We start from the raw sequence: 27,001 nt of genomic DNA, 5'->3' as shown, positions 1-27,001 counted from the left end.
TAATGCTCAGTCTCTAGGTCTCATTGTTGACTATACAGTATGAATTGGAAGGGAGAGAAATGGAATAAAACTAATGTTACAACTACATTTATTTAGTCATCCCGTGTGCATGATACTGCATTAGGCAACTCATATATAAAATATTTTTAATCACTTTTGCATCACATGTCTAACTTACTGTTTAAAATGTTGGGCTAGGATTCCTGTCCTGTGTGTTTCAGTGTATCCCTTAGAGCCAACACCGGTGCCAATCTGTAGTTACAACTCAATAAATGAGTTGCATGAATTATTCCATTAGCTGTGATGGTCAGCTATGGACTGTGGAAGCTCGGTAATAATCCTGGTTCAAGTGGCTTTGCATTGTGTGATATGTTTAGCATATTTCACTGTCTCATCTTAAAAGAATTCACTATGTTGTTTTGTAACTGGATTTCCTTGCCTTTTTTTTTTTACTTTGTACATGGATTTTATACATACTTCATATGTTAAATATCATACAAAGTTTATATAGCTTATCTAGTATCTGTAGCTTATCTATAATTTGGTGACTGGCCTTTCCTTCATGGTAGTTCAAATACCTAGGATTGTAAATATCTTTCAGTTGGGGCCGGTGTTGTGGCACAGCAGATAAAGCTGCTGCCTGTGGCACCAGTGTCCTTATCCGGTTCATGTTCCAACTGCTCCATTTATGATCCAGCTCCCTGCTAATGGCCTGGGTAAAACAGTGGAAGATGGCCCAAGTATTAGGGTCCCTGCATCCACGTGGGAGGCCTGGAAGAAGCTCCTGGCTTGGGCCTGGCTTGGGCCTGGCCCAGGCCTGGCCATTGTGGCCATTTGGGGAGTGAACCAGTGGATGGAAGACCTCTCTCTGTCTCTCCCTTTCTTTCTTGACTTTGACTGTCAAATAAATAAATAAATCTTTTTTAAAAAGAAAAGAAAGCCTTTCAATTTTGTAAGCTCACGTTATTTCGGAACGAATAAGGAACTACTTGGTGGAATACAACCAAAGAGGATCTAAAAAAGGTATTAAATTTGATCATTCCATATTCTGTCCAGTCCCATGAAGGAATGTACAGTTTCTCATCTCAGATTAACATAAAATGCCAGTTATCAAAGTTTTGATATATGCCACTGTTGCTATTTTAACATAAGGCATGGATGTTTGCATGTGGCAGTGCTTTTATGTATTACTTGTCAACATTTTTGAGCATTTCTTGAGTGCTAGACACTGTTCTAGGAGTTCACACATTAATTCTCAGAACAACTAGGGAGTTGTTACTATTAACATTACTCCCATTTTGTACTTGAGAAACCTGAAGTGCATAGAAGTCAGCCAAACTGGGATTCAAACCTACATAGTTTGATTCTAGAAGAGGGGTACAGAACATCGGACCTGGGGGTCCTGTAAGGCCTGTGAAATTATTTGATCTAGCCCTGCCATGGCAACCGTAGGCGGGATTTAGAATTCAATACATCTATAGCGAGTTAATTTTTAATTTGATCATTTGGTGTGGCACACAAATGGTAAATATCTGAATGACACTTGGCAGAGGAAAGGTTCCCCATGCCTTCCTGCAGAGTCTGTGCACCTAATCCCTGTCTCTGAAATAAAGGTCAGTTAAGACTGATGACATTGTAAAGCAGCAGTGTGTCAGTTCCTGGTCCTATAATGTACTCTGGTACCCTCTTGTTTTGTTGTTTAAACAACATTTTATATGTTCCTGTCCCAAATCTCCCTTTTCTTTCAATTTCAGAGAACGCCAGTAGGTAACATCTAGGTTTATTTCATCATACTGTTATTCCATATATCTTTCCTACTGCGTTCCACTTAACATTGCAGGGACAGAGTAGGTATCATCATCGTTGTCGTCACTGTCCTTTCATGAGGAAACCAAGGTAGATCTATTATAAGTAGTGTGTCCTGCTGGTAAATGGTTAGCTGTAACCCTGGACTTGATTGGCGATTTCTTGTCTCCAGCACACCATGTTTATTGCCCACAGTTCCTTTGCTTCTCTTGGCTTTTGTCATCTGTATTCTCCTGAATCACTACTGAGCTCTTACACACTGTCTGACATTATGACCACTTTTATTCATTTCTTTCAACTTCTCTGTTGACTATTTCCTTTCTCCTTGAAATTCTCTACTCTCTTGGCTTCTGACCCTATAGTATTCTTAAGTTCCTGTTACATTTTAAGCCCTCCTCTCTGTCTTCTCCACATGCCTACTTCTGCTCCCTTGACATGTTTATGATCTTAGCCATCTGGTTTTCTTTTGCCTACACTTGCCCCTTCAGAAGTTACCTCTTTCCACAGTTTCAATATTTAATCTAGGAAGATGACCTCTAGTTCTATACTTCTGCTTCCAGTATTCTGTACTGTCTTGCGTTCCCAGATACCTACATGTCTCACCAGCTCCTCAACTCTAAAATATTGTCAGTGGACTGAAAGTTTGTGTACCCCCAAATTCATATGTTGAACCTAATCCCAAGATGATGGTATTCAGAGGTGAGGTCTTTGGAGGTAGTTAAGTAATGAAGTAGAGCCCTCGTGAATGGGATTAGTGCCCTTAGAAGAAGTGCTAAAGAGATAGCTATCTTTCTTTTTGCCATGTGAAGGTACAAGGTACGAGGAGAAGAAAGCCATTTGTAAAACAGGAAGCAGGTCCTTACTAGATGCTGGATCTTGAAATAGATTGTTATTTAAGTTATCCAGGCTATGAAAGTTTGTTATAGCACCCCAAACTGACTAAGACCAAAGTCATGATCTTCCTCCCAAAAATAACTTCCTCTTAATGAACCTCTCAATATAACTCAAGGTCTGCGGTGTCACCTTTGTCTCCTTGATGTTCAGTGTCCCAGTACTATTTCGTCATAGCATTGTCTATCACATCTGTTCTATTCCATATCTTTCTTTCTCTACCCCTTTTTAAAATGTGTGTGTGTGTGTGTGTGTGTGTGTGTGTGTAAAATGGGTACTGTGGCACAGTGGGTTAGGTGGCCCTTGGGACACCCACATCCCATACCAGAGTGCCAGTTCCAGTTCTGGCTACTCCTCTTTTGACCCAGCTCCCTGCTAATATGCTTGAGAGCAGAAGATAGTTGCTCAAATACTTGAGTCCCTGCCACCTGCATAGGAGACCAGATGGAATTCCTGCCTTCTGACTTCAGCCTGGCCTAGCTCTAGCTGTTGTGGCCATTTCGGGAATGAACAAGCAGTCAGAATATTTCTCTCTCTCTCCTCTCTCCATCACTATGTCTTTCAAATAAATAAGTGTAAGGCAGTAACACAGAGAGGTCTTTTACCTGCTGAGTCAGTCCCTGAATACCCGCACTAGCCGGATCTGGGCCAGGCTACAGCTGGGAGCCAGGAACTCAATCCAAGTCTCCCGTGTGAGTGGCAGAGACCCAACATCCTGAGCCATCACCTGCTGCCCCCCAAGATGCACTTTAGCGGGAAACTAGAATCTGGTGCAGAGCTGTGACTCCAACCCAGTCACTGTGATATAAGATGCAGGCATGTTAACCACTGCCAAATACATGCCCCTCTACCCTTAGATTAGACCATCAAGACTTCTTTCCTAGACTTACTGAGTTCAATAGGGAAATATAAATACATCACTTGAAATGGTTATCTCTAGGTAGTGGGGTTGCAGATGATTTTTGTTTTCTTCCTTGTAAATTTTTTGGATTAAAAAAAAATCTCCACAGTAACCATGTGCTACTTACATAATCAGAAACCAAAGTAACTTGACAATAATAAAAGGAAAACTGTCTCATTCCCTCTTTGAATATTTATTGAGTGCTACTTCCTTCATGAAGTTGTTCCAGATTTCCTCAGCCAGCTTTGTGCTTGATCATTTCATTAATGTTCACAAGTTTAAATCCTATGTCAATAACATATTTTACTATGCTTTTGTTTTGTATTAAATGTTGTGTGATTATCTTACCTATTAGGTAGTTCTTAAATACTGAAAGTATTATTTTGTTTATGCTTAGAGATAATAATTTCTCAGTAAATATTTGTGTAATGTCTTGAGTTGATCCAAAAATAATATAATTGTGAGCCTGTAACCACTAAGTTGTATGTCAGATTCTCTTTTTCATGTGCTTCATCTCAATGTTTGTTAAACCTAATATCACAAAAAGCTAATTCATGATGGTTTTCCTGGCAGAGACGAAGTCAGAAAAGAGGTCAGTTGTGCTGTGTTTACTGGTCCTAGTCCAGTCATGGTGTTTTGTTTTGTTTTTAGAGGAAGTGCATGTGTGCTGTGGTAGGAAGCCTGCAGGGCAGAATAGGGCATTGAAGCATTATTCAGTCAAAGAAAACAGGTTTTTAAAAATTCAAATCATTTGCATGATTCCTTAGACTTTATTTTGATGACATTGTTCTGTATATCTTCAGATTCTAATTGTTGTAAATATTTAAATGGTTACTGCCTATTAATATATTTTTAAGAGATTTATTTATTTGAAAGGCAGAGTTAGAGACAGAGAGGCAGGGATATATCTTTCATCTGCTGGTGCAATCCCCATTTGGCCACAACAGCCAGGGCTGGGCCAGATGGAAGCCAGGAGCCATGTCTCCCATTTGGGTGGCAGAGGCCCAATCTCCTGCTTTCCTAGGCACATAAGCAGGGAGCTGAATTGGAAGTGGAATCAGCACTGATATGGGATGCCAGTATTGTGGGCAGCAGCAGCTTAACCCACTGTACCATAACACCAGGCCTATACTATTAACAGCAAGTTAAAGCACTAAGAGGTTTCTGCAAGGTGTCCAGCGTGTAACAAATCTTCCCAGGCAGATGAATCAATTAATTCACAAGCTTTTATTGGGATTATGCTCCCGGGAGAGGTTCCCGGTCCCAACAGAGTGGGGGCGGGGAAATCGTGCGTCAGAGGTTGGGAGGGCTCCTTTTATAGATAAGGGCGCGGGGGTTAAAGGTTGAGGCAGGTCTGATCCTCATTGGTTGACCTTTAGGCACCCGGGGGACCTTGACAAGGACTTTTCTTCCCTGGAAGTACAGGTAGGGACTCTCCATTCCCAGAAGTATAGGCCTTCTCTCCTTGCGGATCCCAAAGCTACCAGTTTCTTGATTGGACACCTTTAAAAATTTAAGTTCTGTTTATCTACTACACATTCTAAGTATCCTTTTCTAAAAAAGTTTATTTATTTATTTGAAAGGCAGAGTTACAGAGAGGCAGAGGCAGAGAGAGAGAGAGAGGTCTTCCATCCCCTGGCTGACTCCCCAGATGGCCTACTACGCCACAGCACCGGCTCCCCAAGTATCCTTCTATGCATGCTTTCTTTGGTTTCATATTGGGGGAATGGGAATGCTTGGGATCCTTAGACTCATTGACTTTAAAAAAAGACTTAAAAAAAGAGTAAAACTGCTATTCTCTCTCTCTCTCTTTCTGTCTCTCTCTCTCTTTCTGTCTCTCTCTCTCTCTCTGCATTGGATTAGATTCTTGCTTTGAGCCCAAGTTGGAAGTAACAAGAGATGAGACCAGCATGAAGTGAAGGACAGTCCGGCATGGCTGTAAATGAGGGGCAGAGTGACCACAGCTACAACAGGCGGTCACAGACTTGGTGAACTGATTCTTCCTTTGAGCACTTACACTTACTCTGTCCCAGGTACTTACTCTAAATATTTTTGAAGCTTTGTTAATCCTCATAATAACCATTTGGGGTTGGTACTATTAGCCCTATTTCACAAGTAGAGAAACTGAGGTGGAGAGTAATTTGCCCGAGGTCATTTAGCCTTCGATGCTCATAACTACTATCAACTACTACAGTTGAATTGGTCAACCAACTATGGACCCAAGATTGCTCTGTTCTGGTGAAAGTCAAGGAAAGTGCCTTGAGAATTAATTTCAAGTAAGTAATGTTTAATTTCTTTTGATAGTTTTATCAAGAAACATCTGTTAAGTGCCTGATTGCATCGGATCTGTATCAAATGCTTCTTGACTTAGTGCCTGTCTTGGTGCATTTGGGTTAACTATTCATGAAAAGCTTTCCAAAAGGTAAGGAAACATGAACACTCCATGTAGTTGTGATGCCCATAATTCATCACATTTATCCTTACACCAACTCTTGAAGGGCAGCAGAGCAAGCAGTAATAGTTGAATTTTACAGATGATGAAACTGAGACTCAGAAAGGTTAAGTCACTTATCAAAAATCTCACGGATAGTGGGCAACAGGGCTAGCACTCTTAGTGAGCTCTCCTAAATCTACTGCTCTTTCCATTATATGTAATCCCTTTACGGCAGACTGAACTTTGCTGTTACCTTGGCAACGGTGGTGTAGAACACGGAGTGCCTGGAAACTCCAATTCTGCCCCCTCTGTGTGCCCCAAAGTTAACAGTTTAACTACAATCATCTTAATCACCAATCCCTGTGTCAAATATTTTTCTTTGTGTGCTTCATCCTAATCTTTGTTAAGTGTATTCATGATGGGCTTCCTGGCAGATAAATCAGGTATCTGTCTTTTCTAGTCCTGGTCCAGCCATTCTTTTTCTTAGTCCTGTGAAGTGAGTGTGAAGCAGGAGGCCTGGGGAACCCAGAACAGCAGCATGGGGTGAGGGCTTTTCCCCTACTCAAGTCTCATTTTCCACCTCTGATACAGTCATTTGCTTCTCAGCTGCACTCCCGGGTGAGGCTCTTCTGCAGAGGTGAAGGGCCTTTGCCTTTCTGTTGGTTTGTGGAGTGCTTTAGATAAGGAATCGCCTTTACTTCCAATAAGGAGGCTTCCTTTATCAATCAAGTTCATAAGGGATGGTGTTCTCCTTTCATCCAGTGTTGAAGTTGTGAGGGGTCAGATGTATGATCAGATCCTAAGAAAACACTAAGTGCTGGGTCAATAAGATTCTGCCAGCAGATGGCACTTCTCTCCTTGCTCTCGAAATACAGTCTCTCCAAGAAAAGAAATAGTGTATATTGAAATTATTTATAACATTCAGTACACAATAGTAGGATAGGAAGAAAAGGAGACTGTAAATTACAACAAAGTATGTATAATTGGATTCAGGATGTATGTAGCTGAACCACCGTGTTTTCCATGATCAGGTCTTTGGGTGAAGGAAGCAGGGGAATGAATGACTTTCTAGGATTTGAAATAAAAACGGAAGCTCTCACCTAGGCCAAGTTTCTGTGGTGTTCCTCTCATCTCTCTCCTAATTTGTAAATGACTCCTGGCCTGTAAAAGCTCAGCACTACTTTCACTACTGCAGTCTGATGCCCGTGTGATCAGCATTCTCAGCCAATCAGCTCCAGCTGTTTAAGACGTCCACCTCGCCATCTCCTTCATCCTACCTAGATCATCCAGGGCACGGGGACACGGCATATTCCTTAGGTAGGCTTGACTGTGTCTAAGTCAACTTGCAAGAATCCCAACTCTCACAGAGCTTTTAACTAGTTGGAGAAAAGAAGACCAACATTTAACTTAACAGAACTACAGAAGTAGACCAGACAATGTTATAATCAAATGCTAAATCTATGTCTTAATAGGATTCTAGGGTTCAAAATACATTGTTAAATTCCATCTCTTTCAAGTTTCTCTCTTAAGAGACCAGAATAGGAATTAAAAGGGCTTCCATAGCCTTGGAAACTCATGACTGGAGCATAGGGAGATTACTGATGCCATAGACAGGAGTGTCAATTGGTAAAGTCAACAACAGGAGTCACTGTGCACTTACTCCTCATGTAGGATCTCTGTCCTTAATGTGCTGTACATTGAGATTTAATGCTATAACGAGTACTCAAACAATATATTTCACTTTGTGTTTCTATGGGGGTGCAAACTGTTGAAATCCTTACTCAATGCATACTAAACTGATCCTCTGTGTAAAAAAAAAAAAAAAAAAAAAAAAAAAAAAAAAAAGAAATTATCAATTCCCAACTTGACTCTCACTGGGATTAAACATGACAATAGGTCTGCTCTGATTTCATCATCATTTAAAAAAATCATCTATTATTTTTCACTTTATGTTTCTGTGTGGGAGCAAACTGTTGAAATCCATACTTAATGTATACTAAGCTGATCTTCTGTATATTAAGATAATCGAAAATGAATCTTGATGTGAATGGAAGGGGAGAGGGAGTGGGAAAGGGGAGGGTTGTGGGTGGGAGGGACGGTATGGGGGGAAAGCCATTGTAATCCATAAGTCGTACTTTGGAAATTTATATGCATTAAATAAAAGTTTAAAAAAAAAAAAAAAAAAAAAAAAAAAAAAAAAGAAGAAAAGTCTCTCCCAAAAAAAAAAAAAAAAAAAAAAAAAAAAAAAAAAAAAAGAGAGACCAGAATAGGGGCCAGCTTTGTGGCATAGTGGGTAAAACCACTGCCTGCAACCCTGGTATCCCTTATGGGTGCTGGTTCATGTCCTGGCTGATCCATTTCCAATCCAACTCCCTGCTAATGGCCTGGGAAAAGAGTGGACCATGGCCCAAGTGCCTGGGCCCCTATTTCCCACATGGGAGAATTAGAAGCAGCTCCTGTTTCCTGGCTTAGGCTTGGCCCAGCCCTGGCCATGATGTGGCCCTCTAGGGAGTGAACCAGAAGATGGAAGATCTCTCGCAATCTCTCTCTCTCTGTAACTTTCAAATAAATAAATGTTTAAAAAAATAAATAAACATTTTCAAATATTTTAAAGAGAGACCACAATAAAGCTGAATTCCTTTATGGATAAAGTTAGTATAGGGTAGAGCGGTCCCCAAAAATTGGAGTAGGCAGGGCTGGGGCAGGGTGAGGGGTGGGCCTAGAGGGCCCCTAAATTCGCAGGGCACTCTGTCGCGATTAACCTGGTTGCCCGTCAGCCCAGCCCTAAGGACCAGCGTCTTGCCCCGCCCATCGTTGTCTGCGGTTAGGACAAAGATTGGAGGCAGAACCCCCTGAAGTTGGCTTTGGCTCTTCCGCGCCCTGGGGGAAACGCGGTGGAGTGGGCGGCTTTGTGGCGGCAGGGGTTCCACCGCCAGTGGCGCGGAGGCGGGCGGGGCTGGGGGCCAGTCGCCCCCTGCACTTGGCCCGGCGCGCGCCGAGCATGGGCAGCCCGGCGCGGTCCGGCTTCCCCGCGCGCATGAACAGCCGCCTGGATGCGTTCCTGCGGAGGCGTCTGGCGCCCGAGGTCTACGACGCCATCCGCGCCTACGAGCCGTGTGTTGTGGTGTCCGACTCGGAGAACCACACTTTCAAGTACGTGGTGCTCAGCGACCGTCTCATCTACCTGACCGAGAACCCGCCCAAGTCCATCCGGCGAGCCGTGGCGCTGCGGGACGTGGTGGCCATTGAGCTGGTGAGGCGCGCGGGCGGGCTTGGGCGCGCAGCGAGCACCTGGGTCCGGAGCTCCGCAATCCCGGCCCTCCGGCATCCCGCCCTGGACTCCCCGCCCTGAACTCGGCCAGGAAAGGTTGCTTGTCCCATTCGTATCGTGTCTACCCGCGGGGCTACAGATTTGAGAACGTAGCTTCCTATCAAAAATACGCTCTGAAGTCACTCCTCAGTTCAATAAGTACTTAGTCTGTGCCAGGCATTGTGCTCTATCCGGAGGATGACAGGGAAGAACAAAACACAGCAAAACAAAAGCAACTTACAAAACGAAACAGAGCCCTTTCTTAGAAGCGGTTGTGAGTGGGTGGGGACAGAAAATCAACGCCAGAGCTACTAATTCCAAGTGTTAAGCATCCCTATTCCATGTATACTTTTTTATTTATTTTTTTGTCCCAAGTGCGTAGAGCATGTTAGGTGCACAGTGACTGAATAAATGAATGCTTGCATGCTTTTATGAGAAGTTCACGGGATGCCTGGTGATGTCGGGAGGGCCTCTTGATCCACGCTAGGTGGACCGCCGGGAAGGAGAGTGGAGCCTTGCAGGAGATGGAATCTGGCACAGCCTGTCTTGTCCCAGTTTTTGGTATGCTACTACTGTATCCCTGTCCCCTGAGAGTAGATTTACTTTATAAACCAGCAGCAGATTGGAAGCACAGTCTCCTCCAATTACTGTTTTTCCCCGTTGGCTCCCTTTGTCTGAGCTGCTCTCCAGGTGTGTGCTTCCTTTTTCCACTGGGGACAGGTGTCTAGCCTCTTTCTTTCTCTTGCTTTACCGCCCACCCGCAAGGGAGAGGTTGATGTTCGAAAGGGAGAGGTTGGCGAAACCCTGGATGGAGCAATTTTGCTGGAGGGAATCATAACTTGTTTTGAATGTGTCTGTAAAAAAAGAAAAAAATAAATGAAAAGCAGGATATTTTTATATTCAAAATTTCCCTGAGGTGTAATATCACTGTGCAAGTTTGTTTGCTTCTTTTTTGCGTAAAGGTTAGAAGTGATAGTTTGCCTTTTTCCTCACTGCTATTTCTATTTTCTTAAACTAAAATTTAAAAATTTAAAATTTCCTTTATTAAATATCTTTAAAAGCTTTAAATGCTCAGGCTTTTCTGCTATCTCCAGTGCAAGCATTTATTGTTTTGCCAAAAAATAACGATGTTAGGATATTGTTACTCTCCCCAAAAAGAGACAGTATATATATATATATATATATATAGTTGTTATAAGCTGTCAGAAACTGAAAAGTTTGATGATAAAACTCAATTGATTGGCCGGCGCCGCGGCTCAATGGGCTAATCCTCCGCCTGCGGCGCCAGCACCCTGGGTTCTAGTCCCGGTCGGGGCACCGGATTCTGTCCCGGTTGCCCCTCTTCCAGGCCAGCTCTCTGCTGTGGCCAGGGAGTGCAGTGGAGGATGGCCCAAGTGCTTGGGCCCTGCACCCCATGGGAGACCAGGAGAAGCACCTGGCTCCTGCCTTTGGATCAGTGCTGTGTGCTGACAGCAGTGCGCTGGCTGTGGTGGCCATTGGATGGTGAACCAACGGCAAAGGAAGACCTTTCTCTCTGTCTCTCTCTCTCACTGTCCACTCTGCCTGTCAAAAAAAAAAAAAAAAAAAAAAAAAAAAAAAAAAAAAAACAACAACCAAAAAACTCAATTGATCAAGGCTAAGCCACAATTCCTACAAACAAGGCTTGGTAATTTCTTTGGTCATTCTTTTTTAATGTACAGGACTTACCTTTTGGCATATAGAAGACTGTGTAATGTCTATAAATATGCTGAACAACTCCAGGATGTCAACATTATTGAAAGAATTATTGAATGTTCATATTGTACAAGGTAGTTTAACTTTGGAAGTTATGGTAGACACAATACTTCCAAAAGAGAACCCTATATGTTAGATTACATAGCAAAGGAGGATTAAAATTATAAATGGGGTGTAAGTTGTTAATCAGTTGATCTTTTTTTTTTTTTAAGATTTATATATTTATTTGAAAGTCAGAGTTACACAGAGAGAGAAGGAGAGGCAGAAAGAGAGAGAGGTCTTCCATCCGCTGCTTCACTGCTCAATTGGCCGCAACAGCCAGAGCTGTACCCATCCAAAGCCAGGAGTCAGGAGTTTCTTCCAGATCTCCCATGCAGGTGCAGGGGGCCAAGGACTTCAGCCATCTTCCACTGCTTTCCCAGGCCACAGCAGAGAGTTGGATTGGGAGTGGAACAGCTGGGACTCAAAGTGGTGCCCATATGGGATGCCGGCACTACACGCGGCAACTTTACCCGCTATGCCACAGCACTGGCCCCAATCAGTTGATCTAAGATAGGGAAATTAATGTGGATTATCTGGGGGGGGGGGGCTCAGTGCAATCACTTCTTCAGAAGTGGCGGAGAGGCCTGATGTTGCAGTATAGCATGTTAAGTGTCCACCTCTGACAGTGGCATCCCATATGTGTGCCGGTTTGAGTTCCGGCTGCCCCACTTCTAATCCAGCTCACTGCTAATATCCGTGAGAAAGTAGCAGAAGATAGCCCAAATGCTTGGGTCCCTGCCACCTGTGTGGGAGACCCAGATGGAGTTCTAGGCTCCTGGTTTGAGCCTTTCCCAGCCTTGCCATTGCTCCATTTGGGGAGTGAAACAGCAAATGGAAGATCTCTCTCTGTCTCTCCTTCTCTCTAACTTTGCTTTTCAAATAGATAAACTCTTTTTTTAAAAGATTTTATTTATTTATTTGACAGGTAGAGTTACAGACAGTGAGAGAGAGAAAGGTCTTCCTTCTGTTGGTTCACTCCCCAAATGGCTGCAACGGCTGGAGCTGTGCCATTTGTGCGAAGCCAGGAGCCAGGTGCTTCTTCCTGGTTTCCCATGAGGGTGAGGGGGCTCAAGCACTTAGGCCATCTTCCACTGCTTTCCCTGGCCACAGCAGAGAGCTGGACTGTAAGAGGAGCAACTGGGACTTGAACCGGCATCCATATGGAATGCCAGCGCTGCAGGTGGAGGATTAACCTAGTGTGCCACGGCGCCGGCCCCTAGATAAACTCTTAAAAAAAAAAAAAAAGTGTCAGAGGGAGGCAGAAGAGTCAGTGATAGTGTGATGAAGCATAAGAAAGTCTCTACCACCTGTTGCTAGTTTTGAAGGTGGGAGGGGGCCATGAGCCAGGAAGTGTGGGCAGCACCTGGAGCTAGCAAGGCAGGGAACAAATTTTCCCTAAAATCCTTGACAAGTGTGAAGTTCTGCTGTCATTTATTTTATTTTATTTTATTTTTAATTTTTATTTATTTATTTATTTATTTATTTATTTATTTTTGACAGGCAGAGTGGACAGTGAGAGAGAGAGAGACAGAGAGAGAAAGGTGTTCCTTTTGCCGTTGGTTCACCCTCCAATGGCCGCCACGGCAGGCTGCGGCAGGAGCACCGCGCTGCTCCGATGGCAGGAGCCAGGTACTTCTCCTGGTCTCCCATGGGGTGCAGGGCCCAAGCACTTGGGCCATCCTCCACTGCACTCCCCGGCCACAGCAGAGAGCTGGACTGGAAGAGTGGCAACCGGGACAGAATCCGGCGCCCCGACCGGGACTAGAACCCAGTGTGCTGGCGCCGCAAGGTGGAGAATTAGCCTAGTGAGCCGTGGCACTGGCTTGTCATTTATTTTAGAAACCTATTTTGGATTTCTGAACAGTGAGACCCATTTTCGACTTTTGACCCTCAGAACTATTAGAGAATAAATTTGGGTTGTTTAATGCTGCCAGGTTGGGGCCAGCATTGTGGCGTAGCCACAAAAGCTGCTGCCTATGATTGGCATCTCATATGGGCACCATTTTGAGTGCTGGCTGCCCCACTTCCTTTTTTTTTTTTTTTTTTTTTTTGACAGGCAGAGTGGACAGTGAGAGAGAGAGAGAGACAGAGAGAAAGGTGTTCCTTTTGCCGTTAGTTCACCCTCCAATGGCCGCCGCGGAGGGTGCGGGCAGGCGCACCGCGCTGCTCCGATGGCAGGAGCCAGGTGCTTCTCCTGGTCTCCCATGCGGGTGCAGGGCCCAAGGACTTGGGCCATCCTCCACTGCACTCCCGGGCCACAGCAGAGAGCTGGACTGGAAGAGGGGCAATCGGGACAGAATCCGGCACCCCGACCGGGACTAGAACCTGGTGTGCCGGCGCCGCAAGGCGGAGGATTAGCCTAGTGAGCCGCGGTGCCGGCCTGGCTGCCCCACTTCCAATCCAGCTCCCTGCTAATGTGCCTGGGAAAGCAGAGAAGGCCCAACCTCTTGGGCCCCTGCAACCACGTTGGAGTCCTGGAAGAAGCTCCTGGCTCTTGGCTTTGGATCTGCCCAGTTCCAGCCATTGCAGCCATTTGAGGAGTGAACTAGTAACTCTGTCTTTCAAATTAATAAAATAAATCTTTCCAAAAAAAAAAAAAAAGCCACCAGGTTTGTGGTAATTTCCTACAGTAGCCATAGCAAAAACAGAAATATTTCTAGTTATTGTAATCTTTTTTAATTATCATTTTAATAAGAAATAAGTATATTTGTGCCAAGCACAAATGCATTAGTCTTCCTTTTCTTGATTTTTTAAAACAGATTTATTTAATTTATCTATTTGATAGGCCAAGTGACAGAGACAGAGGGAAAGACAGAGAGAAAGATCTTCCATCTGCTGGTGTACTCTCCAAATGCCTGCTGTAGCTAGGACTGGGCACTGAAGCCTGGAGCTTGGTACTCTATCCAGGTTTCCTGTGTGGGTCGCAGGAACCCAAGATTTTGGACCATCTTCCATTGCCTCCCAGGCATATTAGCAGGAAGCTGGATTGGAAGTGGAGATAGGTCTCAATCCCAGACACTTTTTTTGGTATGCAGGCATTCTAACCACGTTAACCCACTGTACCACAATGCCCACTCCTTTTCTGAGTTTTCTGGTTATTATAGTTTGGTGACTTTGTACTAAGCTCTGTAGTGTGTGCAAAAAAATGAGTGTCACATAATTCCTTGCATGGTACCAATTAATAACCATAGATGTAATTGACTAGTCATTCTCTATGAATACGAGGTCCTTACTCAATGCCACAACTTAGAATTTTCCTTATTTCTGTGTTTTATCATGTACAGTCATCTTCCTGTCTGTGCTAACTTGTTCCTTCAGTGCAGCTTTGTTTTTTAGAACCAGTTTCTCCTTTGAAAGATAAACTGTTTAATCTCCTTTTCTGCTAGGATGCTGTGCCCTTTCTAAGGTCAACTCTTGAGACATCCCTTTCCATTCTCAACAGTTTTCTCTTTATACTATATAAGTTTTCCTTGTGATTTAACTTTCACTTGGCTCAAGTTTCCATTATGCCTTCGTTCTTTTGGTCATAGGCTTACAGGTCTTCAGTAAGGCACTGGAGTCCTTCCTGCTTTCCTCCCAGAAAACAACTGCTCGCCAGCCAAGCCTGGCTCCATAAGGCTGGCAGCTTCTTTCTTCTACTTATGTTGCTTCTGCTTCTTCTGCTGTTGCTTCTTCTTCCTCCTCCTCCTCCTTCTGTTCCTTTTTTTCTTTATTGAGAGGCAGAAAGAGAAAGAGACAGAGGCTGGCAGAGAGCTCCCATCTACTGAGTAACTTCTTAAATGCCTGCAATGACCAGGGCTGGGTTAGAGCTGGAATGAGTATCTTCCACATGAGTGACTGAAACCCAGTCACTTGTGCCATCACTGCTGACTCCCAGAGGCTACCTTAGTAGGAATTTGGAGTCAGGAGCTACTGCTGGAAATCAAACTCTGGTACTCAAGTGTAGGATGGGGGCCTCTTAACTTCCATGCTAAATACCTGCTCCTCCACGTGTATTTATGTATTTGAGAGGCAGAATTACAGATAGAGGGAGAGCCACAAAGAGAAGTCTTCCATCTGCTGGTTCACTCTCCAAATGGCAGCAAGTCACCAGGAACCAGGAGCTTCTTCCAGGTCTCCCACTAGGGTGCAGGGGCCCAAGCACCTGGGCCATCCTCCACTGCTTTCCCACGCAATTAGCACGGTGTTAGATTGGAAGTGGAGCAGCCAGGACTGCTGACACAACAGGTAGAGGCTTAACCTATTACACCACAGTGCTGGCCCCCTCCATGAGGCTTCTTATATGGGTAACAACTGTACCTTTCACAACCTGGTCCATTTTCTTACCATGTACTTCTTTTCTCAAGATAGTTAAGAACGCCACTTTTTTTTTTTGTTTTTTACATTTTCAATTATCTTTATATACAGAAGATCGATTTAGTATATATTAAGTAAAGATTTCATCAGTTTGCACCCACACAGAACATAAAGTGTAAAATACTGTTTCAGTACTAGTTATAGCATTAATTCACATTGAGCAACACATTAAGGACAGAGATCCTACATGAGGAGTAAGTACACAGTGACTCCTGTTGTTGACTTAACAATTTGACACTCTTGTTTATGGTGTCAGTAATCTCCCTAGGCTCTAGTCGTGAGTTGCCAAGGCTATGGAAGCCTTTTGAGTTCACCGACTCTGATCATATTAAGACAAGGTCATAGTCAAAGTGGAAGTTCTCTCCTCCCTTCAGAGAAAGGTACCTCCTTCTTTGATGGCCCATTCTTTCTACTGGAATCTCACTCGCAGAGATCTTTCATTTAGTTTTTTTTTTTTTTTGCCAGAGAAGATCACCACATTTTATAATCAGTTGTTTCATCCTTGGTGATTCTGTAGCATTCATTTATTCACTAAGATGTATTATTGAATGATTACTTTGTGTGATACAGTCTATAAAGAATAATAGAATCCTCTTTTAAAAGAAACAGATATTTTGGGGCTGGCGTTTTGGCATAGTGGTTAAAGCTACCACCTGTGACACCGGTATCCCATGTGGGCACTGGTTCAAGTCTCGGCTGCTCCACTTCCTATCCAGCACCCTGCTAATTGCCTGGGAAAAGCAGTGGAAGATGACCAAGTGTTTGGGCCTCTGCCACCCACATGGGAGATTTGGATGAAGCACATTGCATCTGGTTTTGTCCTGGCCCAATCCTGGCTGTTGAAGCCATCTGGGAAGTGAAACAGCAGATGGAAGGTTTTTTTTTTTCTCTCTCTCTCTCTGTAACTCTTTCAAAATCATAAATAAATCTTAAAAAAAAAAAAAAAAAAAAAAGAAACACTTGGGGCCAGCACTGTGGTGTAGCGGATAAAGCCGCCATCTGTAGTGCCAGCATTCCGTATAGGCATTGGTTCGAGTCCCAGCTGCTCCACTTCTGATCCAGCTCTCTGCTATAGCCTGGGAAAGCAGTGGAATGTGGCCCAACTCCTTAGGCCCCTGCACCTGCAGGGGAGACCCAGAAGACACTCCTGGCTCCTGGCTTTGGATTGATGCAGCTCTGGCCATTGCGGCCAGTTGGGCAGTGAGCCAGCAGATGGAAGACCTCTTTCTCTCTCTGCCTCTCCTTCTCTCTGTGTGTAACTCTGACTTTCAAATACATAAATAAATCTTTAAAAAAAAAGAAACATTTGAACATACTTATTTAAGCCATGGGCTGGGGCCACCACATTCAACTCTGGCATTTCATATCAGAGTGCCATTTGGGGTCCTGGTTGCTCTGCTTCTGATCCAGTTTGTTGCTAATGCACCTGGGAAGGCAGCAGAAGATGGCTCAAGTGCTTGGACCCCTGCCACCCACATGGGAGACCTGGATAGAGTTTCTGGCTCCTGACTTTGGCCTGACCCAGCTCAGACCATTGCAGCCATTTGGGAAGTGAACCAGTAGATGGAAGATATTCTCTCTCTCTCTCTCCTTCTCTCTCTCTCTTTCTCTTCTCTTTCTTTGTCTCTGTTGCTGTATCAAATAAATAAACAATTAAATCTTAAAAAATTCAAAGCAATGACTTGTTCCACAGATATATTCCTAGGATGCTGTGAGATTACAAAGTAGTATCCTCTGATGTTGCTGGAGGAGGAGGGGGTGGGAGGATCTGGATTAAGCAAACAGAGTAGTATAAGGTGCCCAAGAACACAAGCCCTGGAGTCAGATGGCCTGGCTTCAAATCCCAGTTCCGATACCATCTTGAAAAGACTGTGTCTCAGTTTCTTCATTTGTGAAATGGGGAAAATAATGTAACTCCTCTTAGGGTCATTGTGTAGATCAAGTGAGATCATGTGATGCATTTAGCACAGTGAATAGGGCAAAGTGAGCAATCAGTGCTAGTTGGTATTTATAGAAGCAAAAAGGATTCTTGAAGGACAAATGCCATTTTCATCCATTATTATGAATTTTCATCCATTACAGCATTTAACTCACTGCTTGCTAAGAGGGTACTTCAGAAAGTTCAAGAAAAATGGACAAGTTTATTTTTGTGTGAAGGTTTTGAAGTCATGCATTTTTAAAAAGATTCATTCATTTATTTGAAAGGCAGAGTTAGAGAGGGAGAGAGAAAGAGAGAGAGAGAGAATGAATGTTCCAATACTGGTTCACCCCCAAAATGGCTACAGCAGCTTAGGCTGGGCCAAGATGAAGCCAGGAATCAGGAACTCCATCCTGGTTTCCTTCCTGGGTGCAGGGACCCAAGTAATTGGTCATCTGCTGCTGCCTTTCCCAGGCACATTAGTGGTGAGCTGAATCAGAAGTGGAGCAGCTGGGACTCAGACCAGCGCTCATATGGGATGCTCGTGTTACAGGCAATTCCATTCTTAGTTTATGCCTCAAATGTATGTAATTTCAAAATATTATGCTCAAGAACATTTTAACAGCAATGTTTATTATTATTATTTTTAAAATTTATTTGACAGGTAGAGTTATAGACAGTGAGAGAGACAGAGAGAAAGATCTTCCTTCCGTTGGTTCACTCCCCTAATGGCCGCCACGGCCAGCGCTGCACCGATCCGAAGCCAGGAGCCAGGTGCTTCTTCCTGGTTTCCCATGCGGGTGCAGGGGCCCAAGCACATGGGCCATCCTCCACTGCCCTCCCGGGCCACAGCAGAGAGCTGGACTGGAAGAGGGGCAACCGGGACTAGAACCCAGCCCATATGGGATGGCAGCGCCACAGGCGGAGGATTAGCCAAGTAAGCCATGGCTAAATGGTTTGTTATTTATTTATTTATTTGAGAGTCAGAGTTACACAGAGAGAGGAGAGGCAGAGAGAGAGAGAGGTCCTCCATCCAATGACTCACTCCCCAATTGGCTGCAATGCCTGGAGCTGTGCCAATCTGAAGCCAGGAGCCAGGAGCTTCTTCCGGGTCTCCAACATGGGTGCAGGGGCCCAAGGACCTGGGACATCCCCAACTGCTTTCCCAGGCCATAGCAGAAGTGGAGCAGCCGGGTCTCCAATCAGCTCCCATATGGGATGCCAGCGCTTCAGGCCAGGGCGTTAACCCGCTGCGCCACAGCTTCGGCCCAAACAGCAGTGTTTATAGTAGCAGCAAATTGAAATGTATATTGATAATTGAATGGGCAAATAAATACCATATAGTACTAAAAGGAATGACTTAGATCTGTTGATAGCTCTATAGATATATCTCAATATATAATGAAGATTTGAAAAAAATGTTGTAGAAAGTTATATATAGTATGGTGCCATTGACATAAATGTAGACCAAAATACTGTATGGTTTAGGGATGCCTATATATTGGATAACAGTCTGAAGACATTAAAGGTATTGATTTACATTAAAGAGAGTGGCTACCTCTGGGGAGAGGAGGTGAGTTCAGGAAAGGGAGCATAAGGGACTGACTTAAAAAAAATGTCTGAAGTACATATGCTGAAGTATTTGCTGGGTAGAGGTGCAAGTGTGTTCATTACATTCTCTGCACAATTTTTCTTTGTTAAGGTCATTTATTGGAAAGAATGACAAAGAGAAAGGGGGAGGTTTGAAAGGAGAGAGAGAGAGAAGGAGAGAATGAGAGAGAGAAAGAGAATGAGAGAATTTCTATCTGCTTTTTTACTTCTCAAATGGCTGCAACAGCCAGGGCTGGGCAGAGAGAATCTTCTATACACTGGCTCGTTCCCCAAATGCTCGCAATGGCCAGGGCTGGGCTGGACCGAAGCCAGGAGCCAGGAGCTTCTTCTGGGTCTGTCATGTTGGTGGCAGGGGCCCAAGCACTTGGGCCATCTTCCACTGCTTTCCCAGGAGCATTAGCAGAGAGCTGGATCGGAAGTGGAGCAGCTGGGACTGGAGCTGGCACCCATATGGGATGATGGTATTGCAGGCAGCTGCTTAACCCACGGCACTACAACATTCTCCCTAACATCTTCTAATGATGCTTTTACGAAGCAAGTCAGTACAGACCAAACAGGAGAGTGGAGACCAGAAGGGAAGATGTCAAGAAGTGAATAAATGCTAAAGTGAGAACAGTCACTAGAGCTGAATATGACATTTATAGTCAAATAATGGCACCAGCTTAGAGTTGCCGAGAAAATGGAATTTTTTTCATGCAGTTCATGAATCTGATAAGATAGTGTTCTTAACCCTTCAGTGGTCCCTCATTGTCCTCAGGATTAAAGTCCAAACATCTTAATTGGTGGCCCAGGTTCTTCACCATCCACCCCCTGCTCTAATTGCAGCTCCATCCGGTTTCCCTCTGTACTTCAGCCACAAGAAAGAACCTTTTGTCTGTGACAAGCTCACTTTTCTCTGGACTTTTGCGAAAGCCCTTCCCTTTGCTGTAACCTGCCTCTCTCCCTCTCATCTCCTGTCACTTAATCACCCTGATCCTCGCAGATACTCCCACCCCCACAGCAGGTCACACACAGCACTTCTCATCCTTACTCTTTCTTCTGTTAGTGTGTTGGCTTGTCCACCTTCCCACTAATTTGTGAACCCCTAGAGGATTTGAACCATTTCTCCAGCATACAGCACAGGGCTCAATACATAATAGGCACTTAAAAAATATGTAATGGGGTAGTAGGTGTTTACCCTAGTGGTTTATATGCCCACATCCCATATCTGAGTGTCTGGGTTTGATTCTGGGTGCCAGTGCCTGACTCCTGCTTCCTGCTAATGTGGACCCTGGGAGGCAGCTGATAATGGTTCAAGTGATTGGGTCCCTGACAGTCATGTGGGACACCTAGATTGTATTTCTGGGTCCTGACTTGGGCCTAGATTGGTCCTAGGTGTTGTGGGCATTTGGGGAGTGAAATAATGGATGGGAGCACTCTCTGTGTCTCGACCTCTCAAATAAAAAATTATGTAAAAATAAACAAGTTAACTAATTATAGCTAACAGTTATTGAGCACCTGCTGTGTGCTACATGCTGTTCTAAGCACCTCACATAGGTTAACTCTTTCAATCTTTTTTTTTTAAGATTTATTTATTTCTTTGAAAATCAGAGTTACACAGAGAGAGGAGAAGCAGAGAGAGAGAGAGAGAGAGAGGTCTTCCATCAGATGGTTCACTCCCCAATTGGCCACAATGGCCAGAGCTGCACCAATCCGAAGCCAAGAGCCAGGAGCTTCTTCTGCATCTCCCACGTGGGTGCAGGGGTCCAAGGACTTGGGCCATCTTCTACTGCCATACCAGGTCATAGCAGAGAGCTGGATTGGAAGTGGAGCAGCCGGGTCTCGAACTGGCGCTCATATTGTATGCCGGCACTTCAGGCTAGGGCATTAACCCACTGCGCCACAGTGCCAGCCCCCAACTCTTTCAGTCTTGATTAAGTATGTTCTTGGGGCTGGCATTATGGTGCAGTGGGTTAAGTCACTGCCTGTAACACTAGTAATCCTATATCAGAATGCTTGTTCAAATCGTGTCTACTCAGCTTCTTGCTAATGCTCCTGGGGAGGCAGTGGAAAATGGCTCCAGTACTAGGGTCCCTGCCACTCACATGGGAGACCCAGATGGAGCTCTGGGCTCCTGGCTTAGGCCTGGACCAGCAGTGGCCATTGGTGGCCATTGGCGGCCATTTGGGAGTACATCAGTGGATGGAGGATATTCTTTCTCTGTACCTTTGTCACTCTCCTTTTCAAATAAATAATTTTTTTAAAGTTCATGGGAAGTGGAATTAAAAGACAAGTTTATTTTGGTGAAAAATTTTTTTGAAATTCCTATGCAAGTGTTCTTCATATAGTTTATGGAAAATACATAATATTTTTTTAAATTTTATTTTATTTTATTTGAAAGAGTTACAGAGAGCAGTAGACAGAGAAAAGTCTTCTATCCACTGGTTCATTCTTCAGATGGTTGCAATGACTGGGGCTGGGCCATGCTGAAGCCAGGAGCCAGGAGCCAGGAGCCAGGAGCCAGGAGCTTCTTCCAGGTCTCCCACCCGGGTGCAGGGGCCCAAGCCCTAGGGCCATCCTCTGCTGCTTTCCCAGGCACATTAGCAGGGAGCTGGATTGGAAATGGAACAGCCAAGATTTGAATCAGCGCCCATATGGGATGCCAGTGCTGTAGACTGAGCATTTAATCCTCTGTGCCACAGTGCCTGCCCCTTACTTGTCCTTTTCACCTCCATATCACTGTGCTTTACAATCCCTGGGATAGCGTAGATGGTCACCAATTGTTAATTGGAAAAATGAATGAGTGCTCAGACTGTTAGAGTCGACCACCCGAAAAACGTCACCAAGAGACACGTCTCTTATGCAAACAGCACGGGGAAGTTTTATTGATTATCCAGCATGCTGGGGCTGTCTGATCATACATGAACAGAGCAGCCCTGAATAACCAAAGGTTAGGGTTTATAAAGGCAAAAACCACAAAACTGGGGAGGGGGGAATACATGGTTGCTATACATGGTTGCTATACACAATTGTTAAGACCAAAGGAGAATCAAAAGAGTATATGGTTACTGGGGTCAACATAACCTAAAACCTAAGTGAAATTAATATTTATCATAATCTTGACAATACTAGTTACAATCTTACAATTAGCAATTAGGACTTGACATTAATGTAAGACACAGACAAATCACATCTTCATTATGAACCCAGGTAACCCAGGGGCAACTTTTTGTGCTTGTAAGCTTGAGCAATCATGCTAGGGGGTTTTTGTGCTCTGCCAAGGGTGATATAGTGTACTGCTATTGTTTGACTATTTGAAACCATAGTTTCAGACCAGAGTCTCACGGTGGGGGGGGGGGTGTTGGAGTCTCAAGGACTCCAAAATGGAGTCCCTACTGTCAGGGGGCTACTTCAAGACCTATGCTATAATTTACCTCTTAGAGGAGTTCATACCTTATTTAGAAGAGTCAAGGGGCCTGGGGGACTGGCTACGTATATTGGCCAGGATTACACAGTCAGTGGTAGAGCCATTGTAAGATCTCTCAGGTCTCACGATGCTCACGTCCAGCTCTCCTCACTTTCCTTTGTGTTGGTATGAGATGAGCAGGCTGTTGCTTAGCTGCTTCATGCATTTTGATCGGTAGTTATGTAAGATGAAAAGATGAAGTTTATTATGGATTTTTTTAAAAAAGGATTTACTTATGTATTTGAAAAAGGCAGAGTGACAGAGAGGACACACAGGTACATACAAACACACATACACACACACACACACACACGCACACACACAGCTTCCATCCACTGGTTCACTCTCCAAATGCCTACAATAACAGATACTGGGCCAGGCTGAAGCAAGGAGCCAAGAATGCCATCCAGGTCTCCCATATGTATGACAGGAACCCCAGTACTTGGGCCATCCCCCTCCACCTTCTCAGGCATGTTAGCAGGTAGCTGGGTTAGAAACAGGACAGCCACAACTCAAACCAGCACTGTGATATGGGCTGCGAGCATCCCAAGCAATGGCTTACCCAGCTGTGCTGTGACACCTTCCTCAATGCTTCTTTTCTTTTCGTTTTCCTCTATTTTGACTATTTTGACTTCTTTAGAGCATTTCAGAGCTCTCGTTGTGGGAAGCAGAAGGAAATGGTTAAACTCACATTGGTCATTCCAGCTTCTTAATAGTTTGAACAGAATACTTTGGAATATTCAAGACAGTTTGGTTCTCAGCTGTATCCTTAGTGACTGTAGTGATAATGTATCAACCAAGATAGAGTAAGGTAAAATACCCCAGAGTCTCAGTAAAATACCCCAGAGTCTCAGTGCTTTATACAGCATGAAGTGTGTCTCATTTAAACCACTTGCCCATAGTGGATTAGCAAGAGGTTCTATTCATTTTCAACATAAGATATGCAATAACTTAGTCACACGTCTTAGTGTTAGAGGTTCCATCTCAGTGCATGCTTGCTTAAGCACCATGGCAGAAGAAATTAACTTGGCAAATTATATACTGGTTTTTAAGCTTCAACCTAGAAGTGACACATAACAGCTTTTCTCACATTCCATTAACTGGAATTAGGATTGTGGCCATGCCTGACTTAGAAGGGGACAGGAAAATATGATCCGTCTACAGATCTGGAAGAAAAGGAGAACGGGGCCGGTACCGCGGCTCACTAGGCTAATCCTCCTCCTTGCGGTGCCGGCACACCGGGTTCTAGTCCCGGTCGGGGCGCCGGATTCTGTCCCAGTTGCCCCTCTTCCAGGCCAGCTCTCTGCTGTGGCCAGGGAGTGCAGTGGAGGATGGCCCAAGTGCTTGGGCCCTGCACCCCATGGGAGACCAGGATAAGTGCCTGGCTCCTGCCATCGGAGCAGCGCGGTGCGCCGGCCGCAGCGCGCCGGCCGCGGCGGCCATTGGAGGGTGAAACAACGGCAAAAGGAAGACCTTTCTCTCTGTCTCTGTCTCTCACTGTCCACTCTGCCTGTCAAGAAAAGGAGAATGGGAATAATTACAAGCAGCCGTAATGCCAACCTCAAATTACTGACATTTATTGAGTGCGTACTGTATGACATTTAGCTGCTGTTCTGAGTGCTTCATTTGGAACTTCCTTGGCCTCATAACAACTCCAGATAATATTGGTAGCTCAGTTTTACAGATAAGGAACCTAAATAACAGAGAGTTTATTTATTTATTTATTTTTTGACAGGCAGAGTGGAGAGGGAGAGAGAGAGAGACAAAGGTCTTCCTTTACCATTGGTTCACCCTCCAATGGCTGCTGCGGTTGGTGCGCTACAGCCGGTGCACCGCTCTGATCCAAAGCCAGGAGCCAGGTGCTTCTCCTGGTCTCCCATGCGGGTGCAGGGCCCAAGGACTTGGGCCATCTTCCACTGCATTCTCGGGCCACAGCAGAGAGCTGGACTGGAAGAGGGGCAACTGGGACAGCCGGGACAGAATCCAGCGCCCCGACCGGGACTAGAACTCGGGGTGCCGGTGCCGCAGGTGGAGGATTAGCCTATTGAGCTGTGGTGCCAGCCAATAACAGAGTTTAAGCAATTTGCCAAAGGTTGTCTACTACATGGCAGTAGCAGAATTTGAACTCCAGATAATGCCCATATAACGTGACTCCAGAATCAGTTCTCTTAATCTCTATAGTTGCTTCAGTACATAGTTGTTTAAAAAAAAAAAGTCTTTTTTTGTTGTTGATGAATCCCCACAAGACTCTAAGCTTGTGAAAACAGAAATTTGACTTACATTTTATATATTTTAATTTTGAACTTTCCCACACAGATTCAAAAATATCTATAATGAATAGAATTGAATAAATTAAAAACTAGATAATCAGCTGCTGAAAGTTTAGAGGGTCTCTTTTTCCCTCTGAAATTAAGAGTAAATGAAGTCTGAGTCAAGGTTGTGAAATCAAAACTGAGGGATAAGGCAAAGATGGATTTATTTATAAAATATCAGAAACCAAGAAACAAGAGGTATATCTTTTTTGAGGGAAGTATTTTAATATAATTAAGAGAAATAAATACTAGTTACATGTATAAATAAAGTAAAAATAATGTTGATACATGCTCAGATTTAGTCAAACAAGTAAGGGATATTTTCCAGTGAAAATCATTTCTATGTATCTTATTCTCTTGTAATAATAATATCGTACTCTGTTTTTTCCCAAAATGCCCCTTTCTGCCCTCATTGGAGAAAAATCCTGGGCTGAATGGACCATTAATGTGACTCAGTGTTGCATTATTGAGGTTCTTGTCAACAAGGAAATGTCATGAATAGTAACAAAAATTATGTGCCAGCCTTGTGCAAAGCACTCATTAATCACCTTATTTAATTTTATGAACTTTATAAAGAAAGCAATATTATGTGTCTTTTACAGATGGAGAAACTGAGGCAGAGCAGGGGTAAATACTTGCACAAGGTCATGTAATCAGAAGACATCTGAGCTGGATTGTGAACTCAGGCCCTTTGACTCAGAGCCAGCATTCTTTACTATCCACATAGCAACATTTGGCTGCCTGTAAATTAATGATGTTTCTCTAGCAGTTTATAAGTTTTGCAATAGGGATAACACAGTTAGCCACAGAATGCAAATTATGTGAGTTTCTGGGCGTTGGTTGTCAAGGGATAAAGTTGTAAGTGAAACAACTCTTGCATTCCCCCACAGCTCTCTAGTCAAAACTGTTGTCCTTCAAAGCTGGTGTCAGTATTTTGGCTCATGGAGCTCAAGATAGGTTTGACTGAAAAGATCCAGGTGGAATGTAACATCATTTTCTTTTCTTTTCAAGATTTATTTGATTTGTTTATTTAGTTGAAAAGCAGAGTTACAGACAGAGAGGGAGAGAGGGAGAGAGAGAGACAGAAAGAAAGCTCTTCCATCCACTGGTTAACTCCCCAGATAGCCACAACAGCCAAGGCTGGGCCAGGCCAAATCCAGCAGTTTTTCAGGTCTCTACATAGGTGGTAGGGGCCCAAATAGTTGGGCTGTTCTCCACTGCTTTCCCAGGCACATTAGCAGGAATCTGAATTGGAAGTGGAGCAGCCAGGACATGAACTGGCACCCATATTGGTTGCCCACATCATCAAGGTGGTAGCTTAACCTGCTGCATCACAATGCTGTCCCCTAAGTGGCAACCTTTTCACAGAACCAAGACTTGAGAAACTGTTTTTCACTTTGTCTTCCTTAGCTGTGGCCCTTGGTCATGAGGCAGGACTTTTTAAAGCCTGTTATGGGTCAGGTAACAATTTGAGCCACCAAATGCCTGTGTATTGGGGACTTGGTCCCCAAAGTCTTAGGTTAATGGGTTAATGTTGCTGGTTAATGCATTAAGTCTGGAGAATTGGCCTAGGAGGTGGGCCTAGGGAGAGGTGTTTGGTCACTGGGGGCATGTCCTCTGACGGTAGTTCTCCTGAGAGGGGTGGTTACATTTGCTGAGTTGGATCCAGCCCCTGTCTGTGCTTCTTGACTTAACCACATGATCCTCCCTCTGTACACATCCCACCATCCACCACCCTATTCCAAAAGAGGCCAAACTAATGCAGCCGCTGGATCTTGGACTGTGAACTGCTAAAAACTGTTAACAGGAGTAAACCTTCTTCATACCTAAGTAACTCCTCTCAGGTATCTTAGTTGTCATAACAAAAAGCCAACTAATACAAAGCCTAACATTGAAATAATCTAGGGAGTCTTCACTATTAGATGGGGCACTGCCAGGTTCACAGTTGGTGATTCCTGTGGGAATATGTTGGTGGATCATTCATGCCAGCAATATTCATAGATTCCAAAAACAATTCTGCTACTCAGATTTCCTTAGGGATTGGTACACTAAAGCCCAGGTAGAATATAATGGGAAAAAAACCACCTGGTGGAGACTGCAGTAAGTTTGTTAATTATGACAGTGGGAAGATTTGCCATGTTCCAAATGTAAAAATAACTTCTACTTGGGACTAAACTTATGTACATGTAACACAATTAATTGCTTGTCTGATTTATTGTGAGGAAAATCCACTTGAATTTT

At 44.1% G+C, this 27,001-nt stretch overlaps 1 protein-coding gene across 3 annotated transcripts in view; it reads left to right on the top strand.

The window, feature by feature from the left end:
- The first annotated feature begins 8,851 nt into the window (after positions 1-8,851).
- C11H12orf56 (chromosome 11 C12orf56 homolog) overlaps positions 8,852-27,001 on the top strand; it is a 97,580-nt gene continuing 79,430 nt past the window's right edge. For 2 of the 3 annotated variants that reach the window (XM_051845643.2, XM_051845642.2), the window contains exon 1: positions 8,903-9,285. In XM_051845643.2, the coding sequence (XP_051701603.1) occupies positions 9,034-9,285 (252 nt within the window). In that variant the 5' untranslated portion in view covers positions 8,903-9,033. Of the gene's footprint in view, positions 9,286-27,001 lie in introns of all 3 variants that reach the window. The other variant, XM_008256734.4, reaches the window with a different exon arrangement.

The sequence above is a fragment of the Oryctolagus cuniculus genome, chromosome 11 (genome assembly GCF_964237555.1).
Source record: "Oryctolagus cuniculus chromosome 11, mOryCun1.1, whole genome shotgun sequence".
Lineage (NCBI taxonomy): Eukaryota > Metazoa > Chordata > Mammalia > Lagomorpha > Leporidae > Oryctolagus > Oryctolagus cuniculus.
Note: the sequence above shows the minus strand (reverse complement) of the source record. Positions and strands in the feature narration are given on the sequence as shown.